The 21,610-nt window shown below is 52.1% G+C and overlaps 1 protein-coding gene across 2 annotated transcripts; it reads left to right on the top strand.

Annotated features, from left to right (window-relative positions):
- The first annotated feature begins 343 nt into the window (after positions 1-343).
- On the top strand, positions 344-21,544 carry Npas1 (neuronal PAS domain protein 1). Of its 2 annotated transcripts, XM_076927353.1 has the most exons (12): positions 344-476; positions 1,455-1,632; positions 2,321-2,556; positions 12,528-12,601; positions 12,761-12,850; positions 14,228-14,399; positions 15,389-15,504; positions 15,713-15,870; positions 16,239-16,345; positions 16,703-16,850; positions 18,083-18,177; positions 20,959-21,544. In XM_076927353.1, the coding sequence occupies exons 2-12, from the start codon at positions 1,511-1,513 to the stop codon at positions 21,426-21,428; spliced, it is 1,788 nt and encodes a 595-aa protein (XP_076783468.1). In that variant the 5' UTR covers positions 344-476; positions 1,455-1,510; the 3' UTR covers positions 21,429-21,544. The 2 variants fall into 2 exon arrangements, with proteins under 2 accessions (XP_076783468.1, XP_076783469.1); XM_076927354.1 differs by lacking the exon at positions 344-476 and having other exon boundaries at positions 1,425-1,632; positions 20,959-21,511.
- The last annotated feature ends 66 nt before the right edge of the window (positions 21,545-21,610 follow it).

Below are 21,610 nucleotides of genomic sequence, written 5' to 3'. Positions count from 1 at the left end.
TCCTGGAATTCTTACTTGGGAAAGGAGATCGTGAAAGGCCCAGATTTACATGTCTAGAGGGGACACTGATATCTGAGTGTCCCCTCCTGGTGAACCATGGCGCTGATTGCACCAAGAGTCCCAAGGGGCTGCTGGGGGGACGGAGGGAGGGGTTCTATAACTGAAGATGGCGATCGTGGTGGGACTCCAGGGTGGAGAGGCTGACACTCGAGCTTCCTGGTGTGGTTAAAGGGTGAGGGTACCCAGGCACACCAGGCCAACACCGGCATGGGAACTATCCAGCAGGCAGGGGCCGCTGTGGGCGGGGCGAAGACAGGCACCGCCCCTCGCCGCCGCTGTCCGTGGTCTCGAAGTCTGCGAGGCCGCCGTGGGCGCCGAGAGCCGGGCTCCTCAGCCCGTGCGCCCGGGGGTCTATGGAGCGGCCCCACGCCACCCAGCGGGCCCCACGCCGCACCCCGAGCACGCCCAGCCGCCAGGTAACCCTGTCGGGAGCCTTGAGGGTGCGGGACTACTGAAGGTTTGGCGGGAGGGAATAGGGACTTCTGGGTCCTGTTGGGATGCGGGGCTGAGACTATTGGTGACCTGGAGACCACGGCATCGGGACACCTATACCGCCGGGATCCAGAGAGTGGTGCATGGTTGTTGGGGTCCTGGCCACAGAGGCTCAGGGGACTGACTAGACGTCAGTGCGTTTTGGGGAGGCTTGGGGGCCACCTGGATGCTTGGGACATGATCGGCTTGGACACCTAATCGTGAAGAGGAAAGAACCAGATGGACATGTCCCTGGTTCTAGAGGATCTGGATTTCAGTACCTGGGGCCCGAGTCCATCCTGGAGTCACGGTGACCAGCGGTGTCATGGACCAGGGTCTTACGCCCTGGTCTTTAGGGAGGAAGTTGTAGGTTGGGGATATTTAGCAACCGGGTCAGGTGGCGCCACCCCGAGGGGCTTGAGTGCTTCCTGGGCAGGACTTAGGGTGGGGTCCCTCTGACCTCCCTGCCTCTTTAGCCCAGGCTAGGAAGTGGGTGCAACTGCAGACCTGGTTGAGTGGGGCTCTGGGGATGGCTCTGGGGGGCAGATCCTTCGGGTGTTGGGAGCTATTGGGGCGGGGGGGGGGGGGAGGAGATGAAGCCCGGAGCGTCTGGGCCCCGGCGAGGCGCCCGCCCCGAGCGCAGCTTGGGCATGCTTGGCACGCAGCGCGCGGGCCGGTCCGATCCGTATGCGCGCCGCGTGCGCCCATTGGTATGCGGGAGCCGGCCCGGCGCGGGCGTGAGGCGGGTGCGCTGGCGGGCCGCGCGGGGGAGGCGGCGGCGGGGCACGTCCTCACCCGGAGCGCCAGGGTGGGAACCGCGGCTTCCCAGGAAGGGGAAACTGAGGAACGCACCCAGGCCAGCTCCTGGCTTGACCCTTGGGGACACGCACGCACCTCACTTTCCCTAGACATTCTTCCTTCAGGGAACTAAGCCCCATCTGCGACTCCTTCGCGCCTGAATTCCCGAGTCCCCGTCGAGATGGCGACCCCATATCCCAGAAGCGGTGGCCGAGGTGAAGTCAAGTGCGGGGGCGGCCGTGGAGCTGGCGTCCCCTGGGATTTCCTGCCCGGGCTGATGGTCAAGGCCCCGCCCGGACCCTGGTGAGCAAATCTGCCTCTGAATGGCCTCTCCCCCGGAGGCATGCGGGGGTGGGGGGTGCGGGAAGCTTCACAGCCTTTCAGATGACATTCATCCTCGGGTCCGTACCCTGACCCTGTGACTAGACTTCGTCACCCTCACTTATTGCTGAGTTCTGCTTTTAGTACCCCAGCTCCGAATTCACCCCCCGACATTCTCCGGCCAAGGAGAAGGTTCTGCCCCCAGCCCGGTGGCCAGACATCCCAACTGAAGCAGGAGGCTCGCCAGTTCAAGGCCAGCCAGAGCAAAATTGACTGTATCTCAAAAGGCAAAACCAAGAGCCGGGCGTGGTTATGCACACCTTCTATCTCGGCGCTCCAGAGGCAGAAGCAAGCTAATCTCTATAAGTTTAAGGCCAGCCTAGTGTACATAGTGAGACCCCTGTCTCCAAAAAACAAAAACAAAAAAACAAAAACAAGCCTGAGGAATATAGTTCAGTGGTAAACCCTGGGTTCAAACCCTAGTAACGCAAATACCGTAGTAACAATTAAATAATAATTATTATTGTTATTAAATAAATAAAGGTTCTGTTCCTGTCCTCAAAAGCCAGCAGGGATGTAGAATTCGCACTCGGGTCTATTCCACTTCCTGAAGTGCTGAGACCACACTTCCAGGACTCTTACTGACACTTCCTCCATGCCGCCCGCCCAGCCTGCAGGCGCAGCGCAAAGAGAAGTCCCGCAACGCAGCGCGCTGGCGGCGCGGGAAGGAAAATCTCGAGTTCTTCGAGCTGGCCAAGCTGCTCCCTCTGCCCGGTGCCATCTCCAGCCAGCTGGACAAGGCGTCCATCGTGCGTCTTAGCGTCACCTACCTCCGCCTGCGTCGTTTTGCCGCGCTGGGGGCGCCGCCCTGGGGGTTGCGGGCTGTCGGGCCTCCGGCTGGCCTCGGTGAGTGCGCATGCTCAGGTTGCCGAGTTCTCCCCTGCCGCCCCACCCTCAGCCTTGAGGACAGGACTGAGAAAGCCAGGCCCGCCCTGATCAGACTCCTGGAGAGTCCACCAGACCTTCTGTGGTTTCCTAACTTATGCTCTCGAGGGGACAAAAAGTTGAGGATTTTTATAAACTTTTGACCTAAATCAGAACCTGGCATCAATCCAGATCACTAGAAAAGGTGGTTATTATTATTGTTGTCGTTTGATGAGACAGAGCCTTACTATGTAACCTCGACTAGCCTGGGACTTGATAGGTGGACCTGGCTGGCCTCCAGCTCACCTGCCTCTGGCTCCTATGGGTGCTGGGTTTAAAAGTGAGCACCGTCCCTCTGTCCTGGCTCTTGTCTTTTAGACAGTGCCTCCTGTAGCCTGGCCTGGCCTGGAATTTGTTATTTAGTAGAGGCTAGCCCTGAATTTGGGATCCTCCTGACTCCATCTCCTCAATGCTGGGAGTACAGGTGTCTGCCACCACACACAGCAGAGGCTATTAATTTTATTAGATGAGATGAACCAGTATTGCTACAAAAGAAGTTTTCAGTTGTCCAGTGCCTCCACTCAACCAGTAAGGGTAAGCTCTGGAATGGGCTTGTGGAGCTCCAGGGAATACAGAAAACTGGGGGCTGGATTCCCCCATTTAGGGTGAGGAGCCAACAATATGGTCTGGGGAGGATGATAGATCATCAGGAAGGTTCTCCTTGGTGACATTAGCTATGTGTCCATCCTGACACCTACCCCCTAGCTCTGCAGCCTTAGGTAGGTGCCTCCCCTCTTCCTGTGCTGCACTGATGGTAGGAAGTGGTGCCATAAGCCTTTTATCCCAGCACTCAGGAGGGAGAGGCAAGCCAATCTCTGTGAGTTCGAGGCCAGCCTGGTCTAAAGAGTGAGTTCCAAGACAGGTGGAGCTACAAAGAGAAGAAACCCTGTCTCAAAAAAAAAAAAAAAAAAAGAAAGAAAGAAAGAAAGAAAGAAAAGAAAAAAGGAAGAAAAAAAGAAAAGAAAAAAGAAAGGAAGAAAAGAAATAGGTGTAACCATCAAAATTGCCCCCATCAGAGACTGATGACCATCTATCTGCAAGGCCCCTGGAACTCCCTGCAAAGAGCCAGGCAGGAAACATACTAGACCAGAGTCCCTGCCCTGGCTGGGTCTGGTGTTGATGGCTTATTCACCCAGTGCTCCTGAGGCTGAAGCAGGGGAATCACCATGAGTATGAAGCCAGCCTCTGCTACAAAATGAGATTTTTGTCTCAAAACAAAAGTAAAAAGGGGCCAGGCATGGTGTCATTTTCATCCTAGCACTTGAGAGACAAAGGCAGGCAGATCTCTGTGGGTTTAGGTCCAGCCTCCTCTACATAGCAAGACCAGAGAGGGCTACAGGAGACCCAGCCTCAGAAACAAACAAACAAACAAACAAATTCTAACACGCAGACATGGAAACAGACACCTGTAATTGTAACAAGCAGGAAGACCAAGCTCCTGCCCAGCTACAACTGAGTTCTAGGCCAGCCTGGGCTACAAAAGATCCTATATTTTAAAAAAAGATTAATAGAGAAAGAAAATGAAGCAAAAAGTCCCTTGTAGATGCAGGTGTGACACAGTAGGAGAAAATTTATAATCTATAATTTGCAACAATGTAGAGTATGTAAGATGTCAACATATAGATGAATATCTCATTTTTCTTCCCACCTTTGATTACTGATGCATACATAGAATATTAGATTTTTATCATTCTTGTTTATATATCCCTACTTAATTGTTATTATAGGACAGAGAGTGTTATCTATGGTCACAGGTGAAGAACCCCCCCCCCCCCACGCTCCGGAAGAATGGGGTCCTTGGGGTGGGGTTGGAGAGGGCTCCTATTCCCTTCCTGCCCTGATACCCAGAGAGGAGGTAGGGGGAGAGAAAATAGCATTGATTAAGCCCCGCAATAAATCACCATTTAAATTTAAATAATCCGGCTTCCCAGGCGGTAATTAGGCGAATTGACTGGCGCTGAGAGAATGCTGCATTAGCGAGGCTGATTACTGTCATTACCGCGAACAACATGTGCGCCGGTGGGGGATAAACATCTTGTCTATTGTCCCGGAGCCCCAGGGAGGGAAAGAGGGGGGCTGAGAGAGCCCTGGCGGTGTCCAGCCCCCCAACACTTGGAGGGGCATCCGGAAGTTTCAAGAGATAAAGGCTCACTCTGGTCACAGGTCCCTGGGTCGTCTCTCGGCCACTTCCACAATGCCCACCTGTGCATCAGAACCAACTGGTCAGGAGCGCGTGTGCGGGTGGCTCAACATCCTGTCTCCAGACAACCAAATCCCAAAATGTAGGCCCTTGCTAATCTACACACAAAATAGCTCCCTGAATATTAGAAGGGAGGCCCTGAGAAACTGAGGCCCAAAGATGGACTACTTGGTTCATTTCCTAAGAGGCTTTTAGTTTACGTGTTTGGGTGTTTTGCCTGCATGCACTTGTACACGGGTGTCCACGGAGGCCAGAAGAGGGCAGTAGATCCCTCTGAAATTGGAGCTACACACATTTGTGTGCTGCCATGTAGATTCTGGGAATCAAACCCGGGTCCTCTGGAAGAGCAGCCAGTGCTCTTAACTGCTGAGCCAGGTCTTCAGCTCCCCTAAAAGTTTTTAAGCTTTTTTTTTTGGGGGGGGGGGTTGCAGATTTTGAAGGTCAGAGGACAATCTGTAGGATCTTCTCTTTGAGAGCAGGGATCAAACTCTGACAGACAGGCTTCGGAACATGCTCCTTTACCTACTGACCTATTTCAGTGACCTACTGACCTATTTCAGCGACCTTGAGTAAGCCTTATTTATTTATTTATTTATTTACTTACGTACTTACTTATTTTTAGACAAGGTCTCTCTGTATAGTCCTAGATGGCCTAGAACTCTCTATTCACAGAAATCTGTCTCCCTCTGCTGTCTGGGATTAAAGTTAAACTCCACCATGTCTGTCTACTTTGGTTCAATTTTTAACTACCAGACTTGACATCCCTTCTGTGTCTGGGCTGTTAAGTTTTTTATGGTCTTGTTTTGTCTTTTGTTTTAGATAATTCCCTATTCATCTCTTTCACTAACCTTGCATTTTCAGCTTTTATTTTTTTTAAATTTTTGTATGAGGGTGTTTTGTCTGCATACATGTCTGTGCACACTTTCGTGCCTGGTGCCCAGGGAGGCCAGTAGAAGCCATTGTGTACCTGGTGACTGCAGTCACAGATATTTGTAAGCCAACATGTGGGTGCTGGGAATTGAACTTGGGCCCTTTGGAAGAGCAAGCCAGTGCTCTTAACCTCTCAGCCACCTCTCCCCACCAGAAGGGGAGGTGAGGACCCTAAGGAAACAGAAAGGAAAAGTTAATTTGTGATTTATATTACTAGACAGTGGTAACTAACTCTTCCTGAGTGTGATGAGCCCAGTGGATGTGGAATCCGTACTGATGGACAGAGCGAGGGGGACAGAGCATATTTGAATTTGACTTATACTATATGATAAGGAGTGGTGCCCCCTCCCCCCCTTGGGAGGGAACTGAGGCCTTGATTGATAACAAGACAGTAACAAGGCCTAGGCTTCCTCAGATAGCCATGGTAGCAAGGAAGCCCCATTGGTTTAGGGCCTGCTTACCCAGAAGGCCTGTTTTTCCCTGACTACATAGCGTGACAGGCTCCCACTTGGTACTCGCCCCACCTCTAAGTCTCAATCTATAAAATATGATGACATCTATCCGGGAGCTTCAGAGTGTGTTGGGGGGATGGGATTTTTGTTTGTTTTATTTTATTTTTTGAGATAAGGTTTCTCAGTGTAACCAGCCCTGGCTGTCTTGGACTTGCTTTGTACACTACACTGGCCTTGAACTCACAGAGATCCTCCTGCCTTTGCCTCCCAAGTACTGGGATTAAAGGCATGCGCCACTACTGGCTTCTTTTTACTGTTTTTTGAAGTTTTTCAAAAACTGTATGTGTATGTGTTTGTGCACACATGTGCTTATGTGCACCGTGTGTGTGCAGCTGTGGGAAGAGGCACGAGGGTGCTGAATCCTCTATCCAGCAAGAATATTCCTCTACAAGAGTGATGTGTGTTCTTAGCTGCTGAACCATCTATCCGGTCCTTTTATTATTCTTTATAAGTGTATGTGTGCCGGGCGGTGGTGGCGCACGCCTTTAATCCCAGCATTTGGGAGGCAGAGACAGGCAGATTTCTGAGTTCGAGGCCAGCCTGGTCTACAGAGTGAGTTCCAGGACAGCCAGGACTACACAGAGAAACCCTGTCTCGAAAAACCAAAAAAAAAAAAAAAAGGGTATGTGTGCATGAGTTCGTGTGTGTGTGTGTGTGTGTGTGTGTGTGTGTGTGTGACCAGATGTCAACCCTTGCCCTCCTCCTTTTCTTGAGATAAGTCTGTTTATTGTTCAGGGTAGCTCAGGGAAGGCTAGCACAGGACAGGCTAACACAGAGCAGGCTAGCACAGGGCAGGCTAGCTGGCCCATGGGCTCCTAGGGGAGTCTTCCAACTTCATCTCTCATCTCCCAGTAGGGATGATGAATTACAGTGTCACTACCATGTCCCGTTTCCCATGGGTTCTGGGGATTCGAACTAGGTCTCCACACTTGGTGTAGCAAATGCTGTCCCAGCTGGACTCTCTCCCCAGCCCTCTCCCCAAGGTCATTTGTTCACTGAACTAAAACAATGTTGGGGGAATGCAGGAAATGTTCAATAAACTGTCATTGAGTGAGGTGACATCTTAGTCCCCAGTTAGGACTCGACCTTAGGAGGAAGTGACCTTTGAACTGAGACTTGAAGGAGTGAAGAAGAAGCCAGCTGTGAGAAGGGCCAGGCGGAGGGCTGGAGCAAAGGGCTAGAAGCAGAAGGAAACAGTGAGGGATAGACCGGGGGTTGGAGGGAAGGCTGGATAAACTGAGAAAGAAGGTGGGGAAGCAGGGAAGGGGGAGACCCCAGAAACTCTCAGGAGTGGTCTAGACTGGCACATTATCATTCTTCCTGATGATATATTAGTCACCCACTGTATACCTGTTTGTGGCTCTAGAAGCCTTTGATGTACAAAACCCAACTGCTCCCAGCACAGGGCTGGGGCTGGGATTCACTTGGTAGAGCGTTTGTCTAGCTTATAGGAAGTCCTGGGTTTCATCCCCAGCATTAGACAAACCAGGCACAGTGCAGACCTGTAATCCCAATGTCTTTCGGCAAGGCAGAGGCAGGTGAGTTCGAGGCCAGCCTGGTCTACAGTGTGAGTTCCAGGACAGCTAGGGCTACACAGGAAAAAAAAAAAAAAACTGTCTTGAAAGAGACATATAAGTCTCAGAAGTTGGGGTCCCCTGGCATCCGTTGAGGCCAAAGACAGACACTGGGTGATAAGACAACCCCTCTTGCAACTAGAGTCATGAAAGCCTAGCTCTTCGTCCCTAAGGACCCAAGACAGGAGACTCATAGGATGGGAAGGGAGGGGACCCCTGAAACTTGGTAGGGATCTTACCTGTTCTCCCTTTTCTGAGCCTACCTCTCTCTGCCCAAGGGTCTCCCTTCTTCCTCTCTCCCCACCCACCTCAGGCTTCCACCACCCTGATGTTGCCTGACGAATGTTTATTAATTGAATATTTGATTAAGTGAATAAGTGATTTCAGGGTCTTTGGACTTCCAGGGAGGCAGCTGTGAAGGTGGAACACACCTGTTGAACTGGGACATGGACGGGGGGCTGTGGGTGGAAGGATAGGGAGTAGGTAGGTTTGGGGAGGTAGAAAGTGGGGGTACTTAGACATCAGTCAGCAATCCTAAGCACACCTTGGAGATCCTTGTAGCAGGGTCATGTGCACAGGAGTTGGGGGGACAGCAGGTCCCCAAGCTCCCCCCACTGTACACCCCCATCTCAGCGTGCCCATTAATGTTGTTAATTGCAGCGGCTCAGTCTGACCTGGGCTGATCCCTGGAGAGGGAAAATGAAGGAATTAGCAAAAATGACAGGGGAAAATTGCCACAATTATCAGGCAGCATTGTTCCTGCCTGTCACGGGGCTGCTTGGAGCTGTGTTTCGGGGGAGGGGTCCCCATCACCCCCCACACTTATTGTTCCTGGAGGTTCAGATGGGGAGGAAGCAGGAGAAACAGCAGTTAGATGGGAGGGGGGTATATGGAGGCCTGGGGTGGACTCTGGCAGCCTGGCTGACTTGGGGAAGTCCTGAGGAACAGGGGTGGCAGGGTCCTGCCCAAGACCAACACCACTCCCACCTCACTCCCTGCTTTCTCCCTCGTGCTGCCCAGACACTTGGCAGTCAAGAACTCAGGCCTCTGCAGCAGACCCATATAAAGAGGAAACTGAGGCACAAGAGGAAGAGGTGATCCAGGCCTTCAGCCTAACAGAGGGAAGGTCACTGACAAACTTGGGTCTCTCTTGGGGTTGGGGGAGTATCGTCTTCTACAACAATGGGGTCATGTGGATGGCATCTAGGAGTCCTGACTGGGTGTGGGGGACAACTGGGTCATTCAGCCAATGTCTTAGTGGCTGTCTGTCTCGGAATGTATGTCTCTCTGAAATTCCAAATTTCTCCTCTTTATTTGTGTCTTCATCCCAACACATCTGCAAAAGTTACTCTGCTGCATACATGTCTCTGCCATGGTACAAAAATAACAGGAGATATAACTCAGTGGTAGAGCCCCTGCCTAGAATCCCCAGTGAGGGGCTGGGGGTGTGGCTCAGTGGTAGAGCCCCTGCCTAGAATCTCCCAGTGAGGGGCTGGGGGCGTGGCTCAGTGGTAGTGCCCCTGTCTAGAATCCCCCAGTGAGGGGCTGGGGGTGTGGCTCAGTGGTAGAGCCCCTGCCTAGAATCTCCCAGTGAGGGGCTGGGGGGGTGGCTCAGTGGTAGTTCCCCTGCCTAGAATACCCCAGTGAGGGGCTGGGGCGTGGCTCAGTGGTAGTTCCCCTGCCTAGAATACCCCAGTGAGGGGCTGGGGCGTGGCTCAGTGGTAGTTCCCCTGCCTAGAATCCCCCAGTGAGGGGCTGGGGCGTGGCTCAGTGGTAGTGCCCCTGCCTAGAATACCCCAGTGAGGGGCTGGGGCGTGGCTCAGTGGTAGTTCCCCTGCCTAGAATCCCCCAGTGAGGGGCTGGGGGTGTGGCTCAGTGGTAGAGCCCCTGCCTAGAATCCCCAGTGAGGGGCTGGGGGTGTGGCTCAGTGGTAGAGCCCTGCCTAGAATCCCCCAGTGAGGGGCTGGGGGTGTGGCTCAGTGGTAGAGCCCCTGCCTAGAATCCCCAGTGAGGGGCTGGGGGTGTGGCTCAGTGGTAGCGCTCCAGCCTAGAATCCCTCAGTGAGGGGCTGGGGGCGTGGCTCAATGGTAGAGCCCCTGCCTAGAATCCCCAGTGAGGGGCTGGGGGGCGTGGCTCAGTGGTAGAGCCCCTGCCTAGAATCCCCAGTGAGGGGCTGGGGGCGTGGCTCAATGGTAGAACCCTGCCTAGAATCCCCAGTGAGGGGCTGGGGGCGTGGCTCAGTGGTAGAGCCCCTGCCTAGAATCCCCAGTGAGGGGCTGGGGGTGTGGCTCAGTGGTAGCGCTCCAGCCTAGAATCCCTCAGTGAGGGGCTGGGGGCGTGGCTCAATGGTAGAGCCCCTGCCTAGAATCCCCAGTGAGGGGCTGGGGGGCGTGGCTCAGTGGTAGAGCCCCTGCCTAGAATCCCCAGTGAGGGGCTGGGGGCGTGGCTCAATGGTAGAACCCTGCCTAGAATCCCCAGTGAGGGGCTGGGGGCGTGGCTCAGTGGTAGAGCCCCTGCCTAGAATCCCCCAGTGAGGGGCTGGGGGCATGGCTCAGTGGTAGAGCCCCTGCCTAGAATCCCCAGTGAGGGGCTGGGGGTGTGGCTCAGTGGTAGAGCCCCTGCCTAGAATCCCCAGTGAGGGGCTGGGGGCGTGGCTCAATGGTAGAACCCTGCCTAGAATCCCCAGTGAGGGGCTGGGGGCGTGGCTCAGTGGTAGAGCCCCTGCCTAGAATCCCCCAATGAGAGGCTGGGGCGTGGCTCAGTGGGAAAGTAACTACCTAACATGTGCAGGACTCTGGGTTCAGTCCACAGCACTGAAAAAAAGAAAGCGGAAACACTGTACTGAAGTCTGGTGATGCATCCCTGTAAGTGTAGTTCTCAGGAAGCTGAGGCAGAAGAATGGCAAATTTTAGTCAAACTTGGGTTATTTATTGAGACTCTTCAAAGAAACTAAAATTTTTCATCCAAAATTTATCCAGAGTAAAATTATCTCGCTCTTTAAAAAACGTATATTATGTCTTTGCATGTTCATACGTACATGTGGACAGGACACAGCACACATGTAATGGTCAGAGGACACTGTGAGAATCAAGTCTCATCGTATCACATAAGTTCTGGGGATCAAACTCAGATCTTCAAGTACATGCATTTACCCACTAAACCATTTCAACAACTTCTTAAATCATTTATTTATATTTAAGTGTGTGGGTGTTTGACATACATGCATGTATGTATATCACAGATGTGTAGTACCGACAGAAGCCAGAAGAGGGCATCAAATACCTGAGACTAGAGTTACAGACAATTGTGAGCTGCCATAGAATCCAGCCTGGGTCCTCCCGCAAGAGCAGCTAGTGATCGCTCTTAACAACTCAGCTGTTTTTCTACGCCTCCCCCATCCCGGCGGTTAGACAGGGTTTGACTCTGTGCCCTTACTGGCCTGGAACTTGCTGTGTAGACAAGCCTGTTTTAAAGTATCCAAATCAGCACCATTTACTGCATAGTCCCAAAGGAGTCCCGCAGCCAGGAACCATCCACTTCCCCAGTGCTGGCAACCACGGACCTGCTTTCTCTTCCCATCGATTTGCCAGTTTTAGACATTTCACAGGCATTTCATAGATGTGGGATCACAGTGGCCTCTTGTGCCTGTCTGCTTTCATAATATTCCATCACAGATCGAGGCTTCATTCTTCTTCACAGTTAGATTGTATTCCTCTCAGTGGATCTACTGTGGTTTTTAACTCATTCTTGGAGGATGGACATTGGGGGATTCTTCTTGGCTTTGTGTGATGCTATTGTCTCCATGTGCACACAGCACTCCTCACAATAGCTATCTTTGGGTTGCTGGGCTGTGAAGGGATTGCCAGAGGCTCACATCATAGCTCTTTTTTGTTGAAGAATCTCCAAGTTGTTTTCTTCAGCTGCTATCTTAGTGTACACTCCACCCTACAGTGCAAATATCTCTACCTACTCTCATAATTTTGTATTTCTTTGTCTTTTGTTATTGTTTTTAGTGCAGAGGATTGAACCCACAGCCTATCGATGCTACCACAGAGCCCCTCACTGGGGGATTCTAGGCAGGGGCTCTACCACTGAGCCACTCCCCCAGCCCCTCACTGGGGGATTCTAGGCAGGCCTTCTCCCACTGAGCCACGCCCTCCTGTGAGTGAGTCCTCACTGGGGGACTCTAGACAGATGCTTTATCACTGATCCTTCCTGCCAGCCCTCTTTTTAACTTAGGAACTCATTTGTTATGTACCCCAGGCAAGTCTTTAGTTCTTGATTCTCCTGCCTTAGCCTGCCAAGTAGTTGGAGTTACAGGCCTTCTCCACCAGGTTGGCTTCAGTCTTGGGTTATTCACTGGATCTGTCTTCAGGGCCCAGTGAGGACAGTCTGCACTGTTTCTGTTACCAGCACTACCTGTACTGTATCCTGTGAACAGCAGTACTCAAGAACTTTTTGTTTTGGTGTGCAAAGGAGTGAGGGAGTGGACAAATCCCTCTTTCCCATGTTTGTCACTCAGTCTTGGTCTCTCTGTCTCATAGGGAACAGCCATCCTGTGAACTGGTTCTCTATGGTGGCTGGCTGGGAATTTAAGACTGACTGGGCCCCTAAGGGCTGCCCAGAGCAGTGAGCCAGACCAAGAGGCCCTGACTGTCCTCCTCCTTCTGTCCCCAGCCCCAGGCCGCCGAGGCCCTGTGGCTCTGGTCTCTGAAATCTTCGAGCAACACCTGGGTGGACACATCCTACAGGTGAGGTCCTTTCCTAGCCCGCTGCTTCATGCTGCCATCTAGTGGTAGCATCTGAGAATAGCACTGTTTTTCCTGTGTCAGTTCCTTGTGAAGAACTGGACAGAACTAAGGGTTCCTTGGTTACCTTCCCTTCACCGGCTCCCTTTCTGTCAACTCTAGTCCTTGGATGGCTTCGTGTTTGCCTTGAACCAGGAAGGAAAATTCCTCTACATCTCAGAGACAGTGTCCATCTATCTGGGTCTCTCACAGGTAAGAATCCCCCACAGTGGGCCGCCATCTTTACTGCCTGGCCTATGCACGCCCTTGCTCTCCTCTGGTGTCACTAAGCACCACATGAAGAACAGACAACCTTCTTTGGAATCCCACAAAGCATCCCGATGCATGCTGGGGGACTCAAGCAGGACCACAAGTTCAAAGCCAGCCAGGGAGACTTAGCAAGACCTTGTCTCAAAATTAAAATGTGGTCTAGAGATGTAGTTTCTACAGTAGTGTGTGCTTGCCTAGAATCCCCCAGCATGGGCTGGAGCTCAGCGAGGGTGTGATTCAGCGGTGTGTTGCTTGTGTAACATTCTGGAGGTCCTGGGATTCAATCCATTGTGGCTGGGGCAGGATTACAGCTTGGGTGATAGAATGTTTGCCTAGAATTCACAAAGCCCTAAGATCCTTACATAAACTGGGCATGGTGGTGAGATATAAGCCTATACATTAAATTCCAGGATTCCAAAGGTGGAAACAGGAGGATCAGAAGATCCAGGCCAGCCTAGGCTGTATGAAACTTTAAAAAGACCAAAAACAAAAACAAACAAACAAACAAACAAACAAACAAAAAAATCCACTCCCCTAAAAGAGGGGACTTGGATGTGAAGGTGACAAAGTAGGGTGGATAAGGTGGTGTGGGGACAGGATGGGGGTGGTGAGGGCCACAGGGGGGGATGAAGGTTGGAGGGAGACAGGTCACCCAATCCAAGCAGAGGAACAGCAAAAGACATGGTGGGTTTCTGAGTAAGAATTGCCATGGTTGAATGTGCAGCTTTCAGCAGAGTTTTAAATGGGGCTTGAAGGTCAGAGGCTCACTGTGGAATCAGAGCATGATCAGACCAGAAAGATAGAGGCTGTACTGAGAGGACCTGGCAGGGATCCCTGTGAGATCTGAGAGGGCAGTCTCTGAGGCTTTAACTCATTAAAGAGCTGAAAACTGCAGGGCTTGATTTCCAGCACTTGGGAGGCTGAGACAGGAGGATCACCACAAGTCTGAGGCCAGCCTAGGCTACCTAGCAAACCTCTGTCTAAAAAAGGGGGGGGGAGCGGGTGTTGCAACACATGGCTTTAATCCAGAATTTCAGGAGGTACAGGCAGGCAGATTAATATGTTTGAGGCCAACCTAGTCTACATATAATAAATGAATTCTAGAACACCCAGAGCTATAAAAGTGAGACCTTGTCTCAAGACAAACAAACAAACAAAAGCCTCTCCCTCTCTAATTTAAAAAAGCAGTAAACTTCTAAGAAAAACACAAGCCCAGTGAGAAGTGCATTTGAGGGTTGAGCGAGCAGGCCTAAGCTAAACCCAGCCTCAGCTATCTATCGCGTTCACAAATGCTCCTGCATTCCCCTCCATCACCGGCAGGTGGAGCTGACGGGCAGCAGCGTCTTCGACTACATCCATCCTGGGGACCACTCGGAGGTACTAGAGCAACTGGGATTGCGGGCTGCAACCACCGGTCCCCCTACGCCGCCTTCCGTGTCCTCCTCTTCCTCCTCCTCGTCTTCCTCCTCGCTGGTGGACACCCCCGAGATTGGTAATTTCCAGGAATCCCTTCCTAGCCAATGAATGAAGCCTGAGGGTAGATCCTGGTGTTTGTGCTTAATATACTACAAAACAAGATTTTGTAAAAAACAAAACAACAACAAAAACCAAGCCAAAACAACCCCAAAAAATTCCACAATGGGTCAAGCCAACTTAAGGCAGTAACACTAGGGTGTCTAAACTTGCCTGGTTCCCCAGAACAGCCAAAATACACCAAAATTTGAGCTGTGGTGCTACATGGAAGTGGGAATTAGGCTGGGCACCTTTTTTTCTTTTTAAAGGATTCCACTGTGCCTGTAAATGTTTCACTGGGCCCTAACCTCAAACCCACACACCAGGAGGGATGGCCTCCAAATCCAGGCACAGCACAGAGAGATCAAGCTACTTGCTCCAAGTCACCCACCCATTCCATCTTTTTAATTGTGTGTGTATGTGGTGTATGTTTAATTTTCAGAAGCCAGTTTTTTTTGTTGATGTTTTTGTGTTTTTTTTGAGGGGGGGGATTGTTTGTTTGAGGCAGGGTTTCTCTGTATAACCGCCCTGGCTGCCCTAGAACTCACTGTGTAGACCAGGCTGGCTTTGAACTCCGAGATCCCCCTGCCTCTGCATCCTGAGTGCTGAGGTAAAGGCGTGCGCCACCACTGTCTTCCTCTTTCTTTTATACTTCTAGTCTGTGGCGGGGGACCTGGCTGTGGCCAGAGTCCTAGCCTGCCCTCTGTGGGTTACAGGTGGCTGCTCCAGCCTGGGTCAGACTGATGCCAGTGGATGCCTGGGGGACAGAACTGAGAGATGGCTTCTGATCAGGAAAGAGGGGCTTATCTGACCTTGGACCTGGCTGTCCTATGAGGGGACATTATTTTATCAGTGTACCTGTGTGACCATTAGATACATCTGAGTATTTAGAGAGGCCACACTGAAGCTGGTTCTGAGTTGACAGGATTCTGGAAAACTCTCTAACAGTTCCCTCTTGTTCTGCCTCAGAAGCCAGCCCCACCGAGGCATCCCCTGCCTTCCGGGTCCAGGAACGGTCCTTCTTTGTTCGAATGAAGTCCACCCTCACTAAGAGAGGCCTGAATGTCAAAGCCTCGGGGTACAAGGTGGGTTTGAGCTGTCTCTCTCCTTCCAGTGTGCCAGCTATTAGAATACAAGACATTGAGAACAGAAACTGGGAGACACTCAAAGCCTCCCCTGGGCCAAGGGATCTGTGCGTATCAGGTGGGACTGGGTGAGGCTTTGACCTGGCTGTGGCCCTCTGGCCTCAGCAGTCCCACCTGGCACCTCCCCAGACACTCCCACCTTCCACAGGTTATTCATGTGACAGGGCGCCTGAGGGCCCGAGCCCTAGGTCTTGTAGCCCTTGGACACACGCTTCCCCCAGCCCCACTGGCTGAGCTGCCTCTGCACGGACACATGATCGTCTTCCGCCTCAGTCTGGGCCTCACCATCCTTGCTTGTGAGAGCAGGTACCGGGGTAGGGGCGGGAGGGAAGGTGGGTCCACTGGAGACCTGGGGATATGTGGGGGATCAATCAATCCTGGGCCTTCAGTCTGGGGCCAGGGGGAGTTATGGGAGGAGAGAGGGCAAGGGAGACGGCAAACATGCCTGGGAGAAGGGAGGACAGCCCTGGCTCCCTGGCCAGGCTTACCCATTTCTCTTTCTGGCCTCTTGTAACTCATCCTTCCTTCACCTATATTATTACTATGCCCATTTTACAGAAGGAAACTGCAGTACTGCAAGGGTGTGGACCCTGGGGAACGCTGAAGCAGCTCTGCTGTCTCCAATCACCCAATGTCTCCTGACTCCCTTTCCCTTCTTTTCCTGTGTCCTCCAGAGTTAGCGACCATATGGACATGGGACCCTCAGAACTCGTGGGACGAAGCTGCTACCAGTTTGTCCATGGACAGGATGTAACCAGGATCCGCCAAAGCCATCTGGACCGTGAGACACACTTCTGTACCCTCTCCCTGCCCACCTACTACCACAAAGACACGAATGACCCTGCTTCCCTTTTCCCTGGAAGTCCTTCTTCAGGGCTAACCAGTCTCTGCTTGCACTGCAGCTCCTGGGGGCTGTTTGGAACAGAAAAGCATTAAAGAGGCTGAACAATGGCTCGGGGTGGGCAGTTAGTGGGGCATGAGGGGGTCTCTGACCGATGCTGAGGTACCTCTGGGTCTCTGACTACCTCTGTGCCTTTCTCTGTCTTTCTCCATTCTCCTCACTCTTGCTGCCTCTGCCTGTCTCCTGCCTTGATCCTCCCCACCCCTCTGGGCTCTCTGCTCCCCTGGGATGGACCAGTGCTGGACAAAGGGCAGGTGGTGACTGGTTACTACCGTTGGCTGCAGCGTGCGGGGGGCTTCGTGTGGCTGCAGTCTGTAGCCACTGTGGCCGGGAACGGGAAGAGTGCTGGGGAACATCACGTGCTGTGGGTCAGTCACGTGCTCAGGTGAGAGGTGGCCCATCGCGGCAGCCGCTCCCCATCCCAGCCCTCCCAGGGCCTTTAAGGGAGGGCTCTGTAGGCATGAAGGGGAAAGAGTCCAGGAGTTCTAGGCACGGAATGGCCTCACTTGGTGGACATGGAGAGGAACCACTGTTGGGAGGAGACGTATTTGTGATGTAGGTAGGGCATGAACGCACATGTGGTGTGTGAGCTGGACTCTAGGTCACTGGGGAGCCACAGCAGATTCTATACAGGGAGAACAGAGCATTTGAGGCTGGAGCACAGAGTGGTGGCCAGGGGAGCCTATAAATGGCCCCAGGACATTTTTTTTCTCTTGGTCACTGGAGAACTCTTGAAGGTTTTATGTCTGGAGGGGATCACAGGCAAATATGCACTTTTGGAAAAAACCCTTCTTTCTGCTGAGAGCTAACTGGGAAATAATAGGGACTGGAGAACATCAGGAGGCTGCGGCATGGTTTAAGAGATGCAAGGAGAGAAGGGGGTGCCATTTGCCTCTTTGCTGAGCTGATTTGATTTGGACCCTAGAAGAGAACAGGTGATTTAGATGGAAGAGACACAGATAACCATGACTTGCTTAGAGGACGCCTAGGTGACACGAGGTGGCTGATAGTGGCTCGGGTTTGCCACAGCAGGGAGAACTCAGATGAGAATATATTTGGAACTGGGTCTGGTACTCTGGTCCAGCCAGTGGAAAGACTAAGGTAGTGAAAAGATGGAGAATTCAAAGTTCAAGGCCACCTTGGGAAACCTAAGGAGATTCTGTCTCAGTAAGGGATGCTCAGTAGTAGAGCCCCTGCCTAGAATCCCCCAGTGAGGGGCTGGGGGCGTGGCTCAGTGATAGAGCCCCTGCCTAGAATCCCCCAGTAAGGGGCTTGGGGCGTGGCTCAGTGGTAGAGTCCCTGCCTAGAATCCCCCAGTGAGGAGCTGGGGGCGTGGCTCAGTGGTAGAGCCCCTGCCTAGAATCCCCCAGTGAGGGGCTGGGGGCGTGGCTCAGTGGTAGAGCATCTGTCTAGCACATAGGAGGCTCTTGGGTTTAAAGATGTGTGTGTGTGTGTGTGTGTGTGTGTGTGTGTGTGCGTATTCAACTAGGAGTTCATAAGTCTGGTAGAAAGTTTTTAGTGCCTCGGGGTAGTAGCCACAAGTTCCACACTGGAAAATGTCTGTACTCACTACTGTCCCAAGACCCCTGGTTTTCAGTTCCATCATCTTGTCCCCAGCCATGCTGAAGGTGGTCAAACACCCCTGGATGCCTTCCAGCTTCCAGCCATTGTGTCTCAGGAGGAGCCATCCAGCCCAGGCCCAGAGCCCACAGGTAAGCTAACCCCTGCCCATCTCTACACCCAGGGAAGATGGAGGGACCACTGAGACTACCCGTTGTGGAAGCCATTCAACGTGTGGCTGTTACATTAACAGCTGAAGTTAAATGTCCTTCAGGCTGGGGCGATGACTCCATGGGTAAAGTGCTTGCCAGGAAAGTGTAAGGACATGGGTGTAGCCCTCATAAAGAAAAGCCGGGTGCAAAACACACGTCTGTAAATCTCAGTGCTGGGAAGGTAGAGACAAGAGGATTCCTGAGGCTGAACTGATTGAGAGACCCTGTCTCAAAGTGTGAAGTGGAACCCGGCAGGGGTGGCACTCGCCTTTAGTCCCAGCACTCAGGAGGCAGAGGCAGAGGATCTCTGTGACTTTGAGGCCAGCCTGGTCTACAGAGTGAGTTCCAGGACAGCCAGGGCTACACAGAGAAACCCTGTCTCAAGAAAAAAAAAAATCTACCCAGCTGAGGGCTCTTGTTCTTGCAGAAGATTCAAGTTTCATTCCCAGCATCCACAGGGCTCAAAGCCACCTGTATTTCAAGTTCTCAGGGACCTGATGCCCTCTTCTCGCTTCTGTAGGCACCAGGCATTCATGTGATACATAGACACATTTATAGGCCAAACACACATACACATTAAATAATTCTAAATGGGGCCAGGAAGCTTGAGCCATAGAGCACTGGCTGCTCTTGCAGAGGACTAGGGTTAAATTCCCAGCACCCACATGGTGACGCTCAACCATCTCTGTCTCTGTCTCTCCTGGCCTCCAGAGGCAATAGCCATGCATGTAGTACTGACACACATGCAGGCAAAGCACTCAAACAAAGACATGAAACGAATCTATACAATTTGAATAATAGTTCTCTAAGAATTAAAAACAGCTGGGGTGACGAGCAACCTCTCAGGCCAAGCCCTTATTCCCACCACTCAGAGGCAGGTGGGTCTCTGTAAGTTTGAAGCCAGCCTGATCTATATAATCAATTCTAGACTAGGAGAGCTACACAGTGAGAACCTTACCTCGAAAACAACACAATCAAGCAGGTGCATGAGGGTGCACACCTTTAATCCCAGCACTTGGGAGGCAGTGGCAGGCAGATCTCTGAGTTCAAGGCCAGCCTTGTCTACAGAGTGAGTTCCAGGCCAGCCAGAACTACATTGTGAGACCCTGTCTTGCAAAGAAAACAACAACAGCAACCTTCATCCTACCCTAAAATTAAACATCCTCTTCCTAAAATTTATCCACCACATTTCAGATAGTCACCAGCAACATGTGGCCAGTGGCTGTCTCTCAGAACAATACAGATGAGATATGTCCAGTTCTATACAAAGTTCTATGGCTGTAAGGGTGTGGCTGGAGAATTCCATAGCCTGTTGAAGTGGAGCTAGGATTTCTCAGTCTAGGCTTTACTGGCATGTCAAGGCTGGATGGATCTCAGCTGTGCTGTGGGAGGTGCCTACTGTGTGCCTGGGGGTAGCCATTGAGGCTTGGGAACTGTAGGCCTACTGCGCTGCACCTACACTTCAAGAGCAAGGGCTGGGGACACACACATTCCTTCAGAAGCCTCCTTCTAGGCTGATGTGGTAGTGAGGGACTATAATGCCAGTTACTGGGGAGGCTGAGACAGGGAGATACCAAGGTTAGCCTGGACAACTTAGCAAGACTATGTCTCAAAGAGTAAAAGGGCTGGGGAGGTGACCCAGTGGATACAGGGCTTACTGTGCATGCATAAAATCCTGAGTGTGGCCAGGTGATGGTATGCACACACCTTTCACCCCAGGACTGGGAGGAGGACAGAGGCAGGCAGATGGATCTCTGTGAGCTCCAGGCTACAGAGTGAGTTCCAGGACAACCAGGTCACACAGAGAAAACCTGTGTTGAAAATAAAACCAAAACCCAAGCAAACAAAAGACCTGTGTTTGGATCTCTGCACCCGGATAATATCTGGTGATCGCAGTGTTGAGAGGGGGCAGACACATGTAGATCCCAGGAGTTTGCTGGCCAACCCCCCTAGCCAGAAACATATGAGCTCAAGGTTCAGTAAGTGTCTCTGTCTCAAAGAACAATAATCCAGTGAGATGGCTCATCAGGTAGAAACGCCTTGCCCTGGGACCTCCACATGTATACCATGGGGCCTGTGCACCCACACTCAGACATACACAGAGCAATTAAAAACGCAGCTGCCAAGATGACCCAGTGGGTAACCATCCAAATCTGATGACCTGAGTTTGGACCTCAGAACCCACATAAAGGTAGAAATAGAAACCTGACTCAGCAAAGCTATCTGACCTGGTCCACACCTTCAAGATAGTATATATGCCTCCATCGTACACACCGTAATGATGATGATGATGATGATAATAGTGATAAAGGAAGAGGGCCAGTGTTGATGTTCCACCTCCATACCTCACCCACACATAGAAAGTCAAAAAAAAAAAAAAAAAAAAGGCTTAGAATCTGGTTCAGTGGTAGGCCTGAGGAGAATCCATCACTGAGTGGCTAGGGGCGTGGCTCAGTGTTAGAGCCCTGCCTAGAATCCCCCAGTGAGGGGCTGGGGGCGTGGCTCAGTGTTAGAGCCCTGCCTAGAATCCCCCAGTGAGGGGCTGGGGGCGTGGCTCAGTGTTAGAGCCCTGCCTAGAATCCCCCAGTGAGGGGCTAGGGGCGTGGCTCAGTGATAGAGCATGACTTCTCCCCCTTTCCCATGGGTGCAGGCTATAAGGGGCTGTGGGTGTGGTTCAGCAGTAGAGCTCTGCAAAGAATAAATATAAAGTATCTTCTTCAGAGGAAGAACCTCCAGTTGACCGGAAGCAGGCTGTGCCTGTGGAGCAGGACAAGGACAAGGACCCTCAGGCCCGAGGCAAACGCATCAAAGTGGAGGCCAGCCCGAAGGACGCTAGAGGCTCAGAGGACAGTGGCGAGGAGGAGCTCTCAGATCCACCCGCTCCACCTCGGCCAGAATTCACTTCTGTCATCCGGGCAGGGGCCCTGAAACATGATCCAGTACTGCCATGGGGCTTGACAACTCCTGGAGACCCCTCACCTGCACTCCTTCATGCAGGCTTCCTGCCACCCGTTGTGCGAGGCCTGTGTACCCCAGGCACCATCCGCTATGGCCCTGCAGAGTTGAGCCTGATGTATCCACATCTGCACAGGCTGGGTCCAGGCCCCTCGCTTCCAGAGGCTTTTTACCCTACGCTGGGCCTGCCCTATCCGGGGCCCACTGGTACTAGGGTGCAGCGGAAAGGAGACTGAAACCAGTGTAACACCAGAGGGCCAAACCTGAGGCATAGATCAAGTCCTGGAGTCATTCTTGAGAATTAAACACCACTCCCTGGTGAGCTCCCTCCTCAGGGATTCTGCCTCTCATTAACTGCTTTATCTTGTTCCTTTAAAATTATTTACTTGTATGTGTGTGTGTGTGTGTGTGTGTGTCC

Source organism: Arvicanthis niloticus, chromosome 29, assembly GCF_011762505.2.
Source record: "Arvicanthis niloticus isolate mArvNil1 chromosome 29, mArvNil1.pat.X, whole genome shotgun sequence".
NCBI classification, from domain to species: domain Eukaryota; kingdom Metazoa; phylum Chordata; class Mammalia; order Rodentia; family Muridae; genus Arvicanthis; species Arvicanthis niloticus.
Note: the sequence above shows the minus strand (reverse complement) of the source record. Positions and strands in the feature narration are given on the sequence as shown.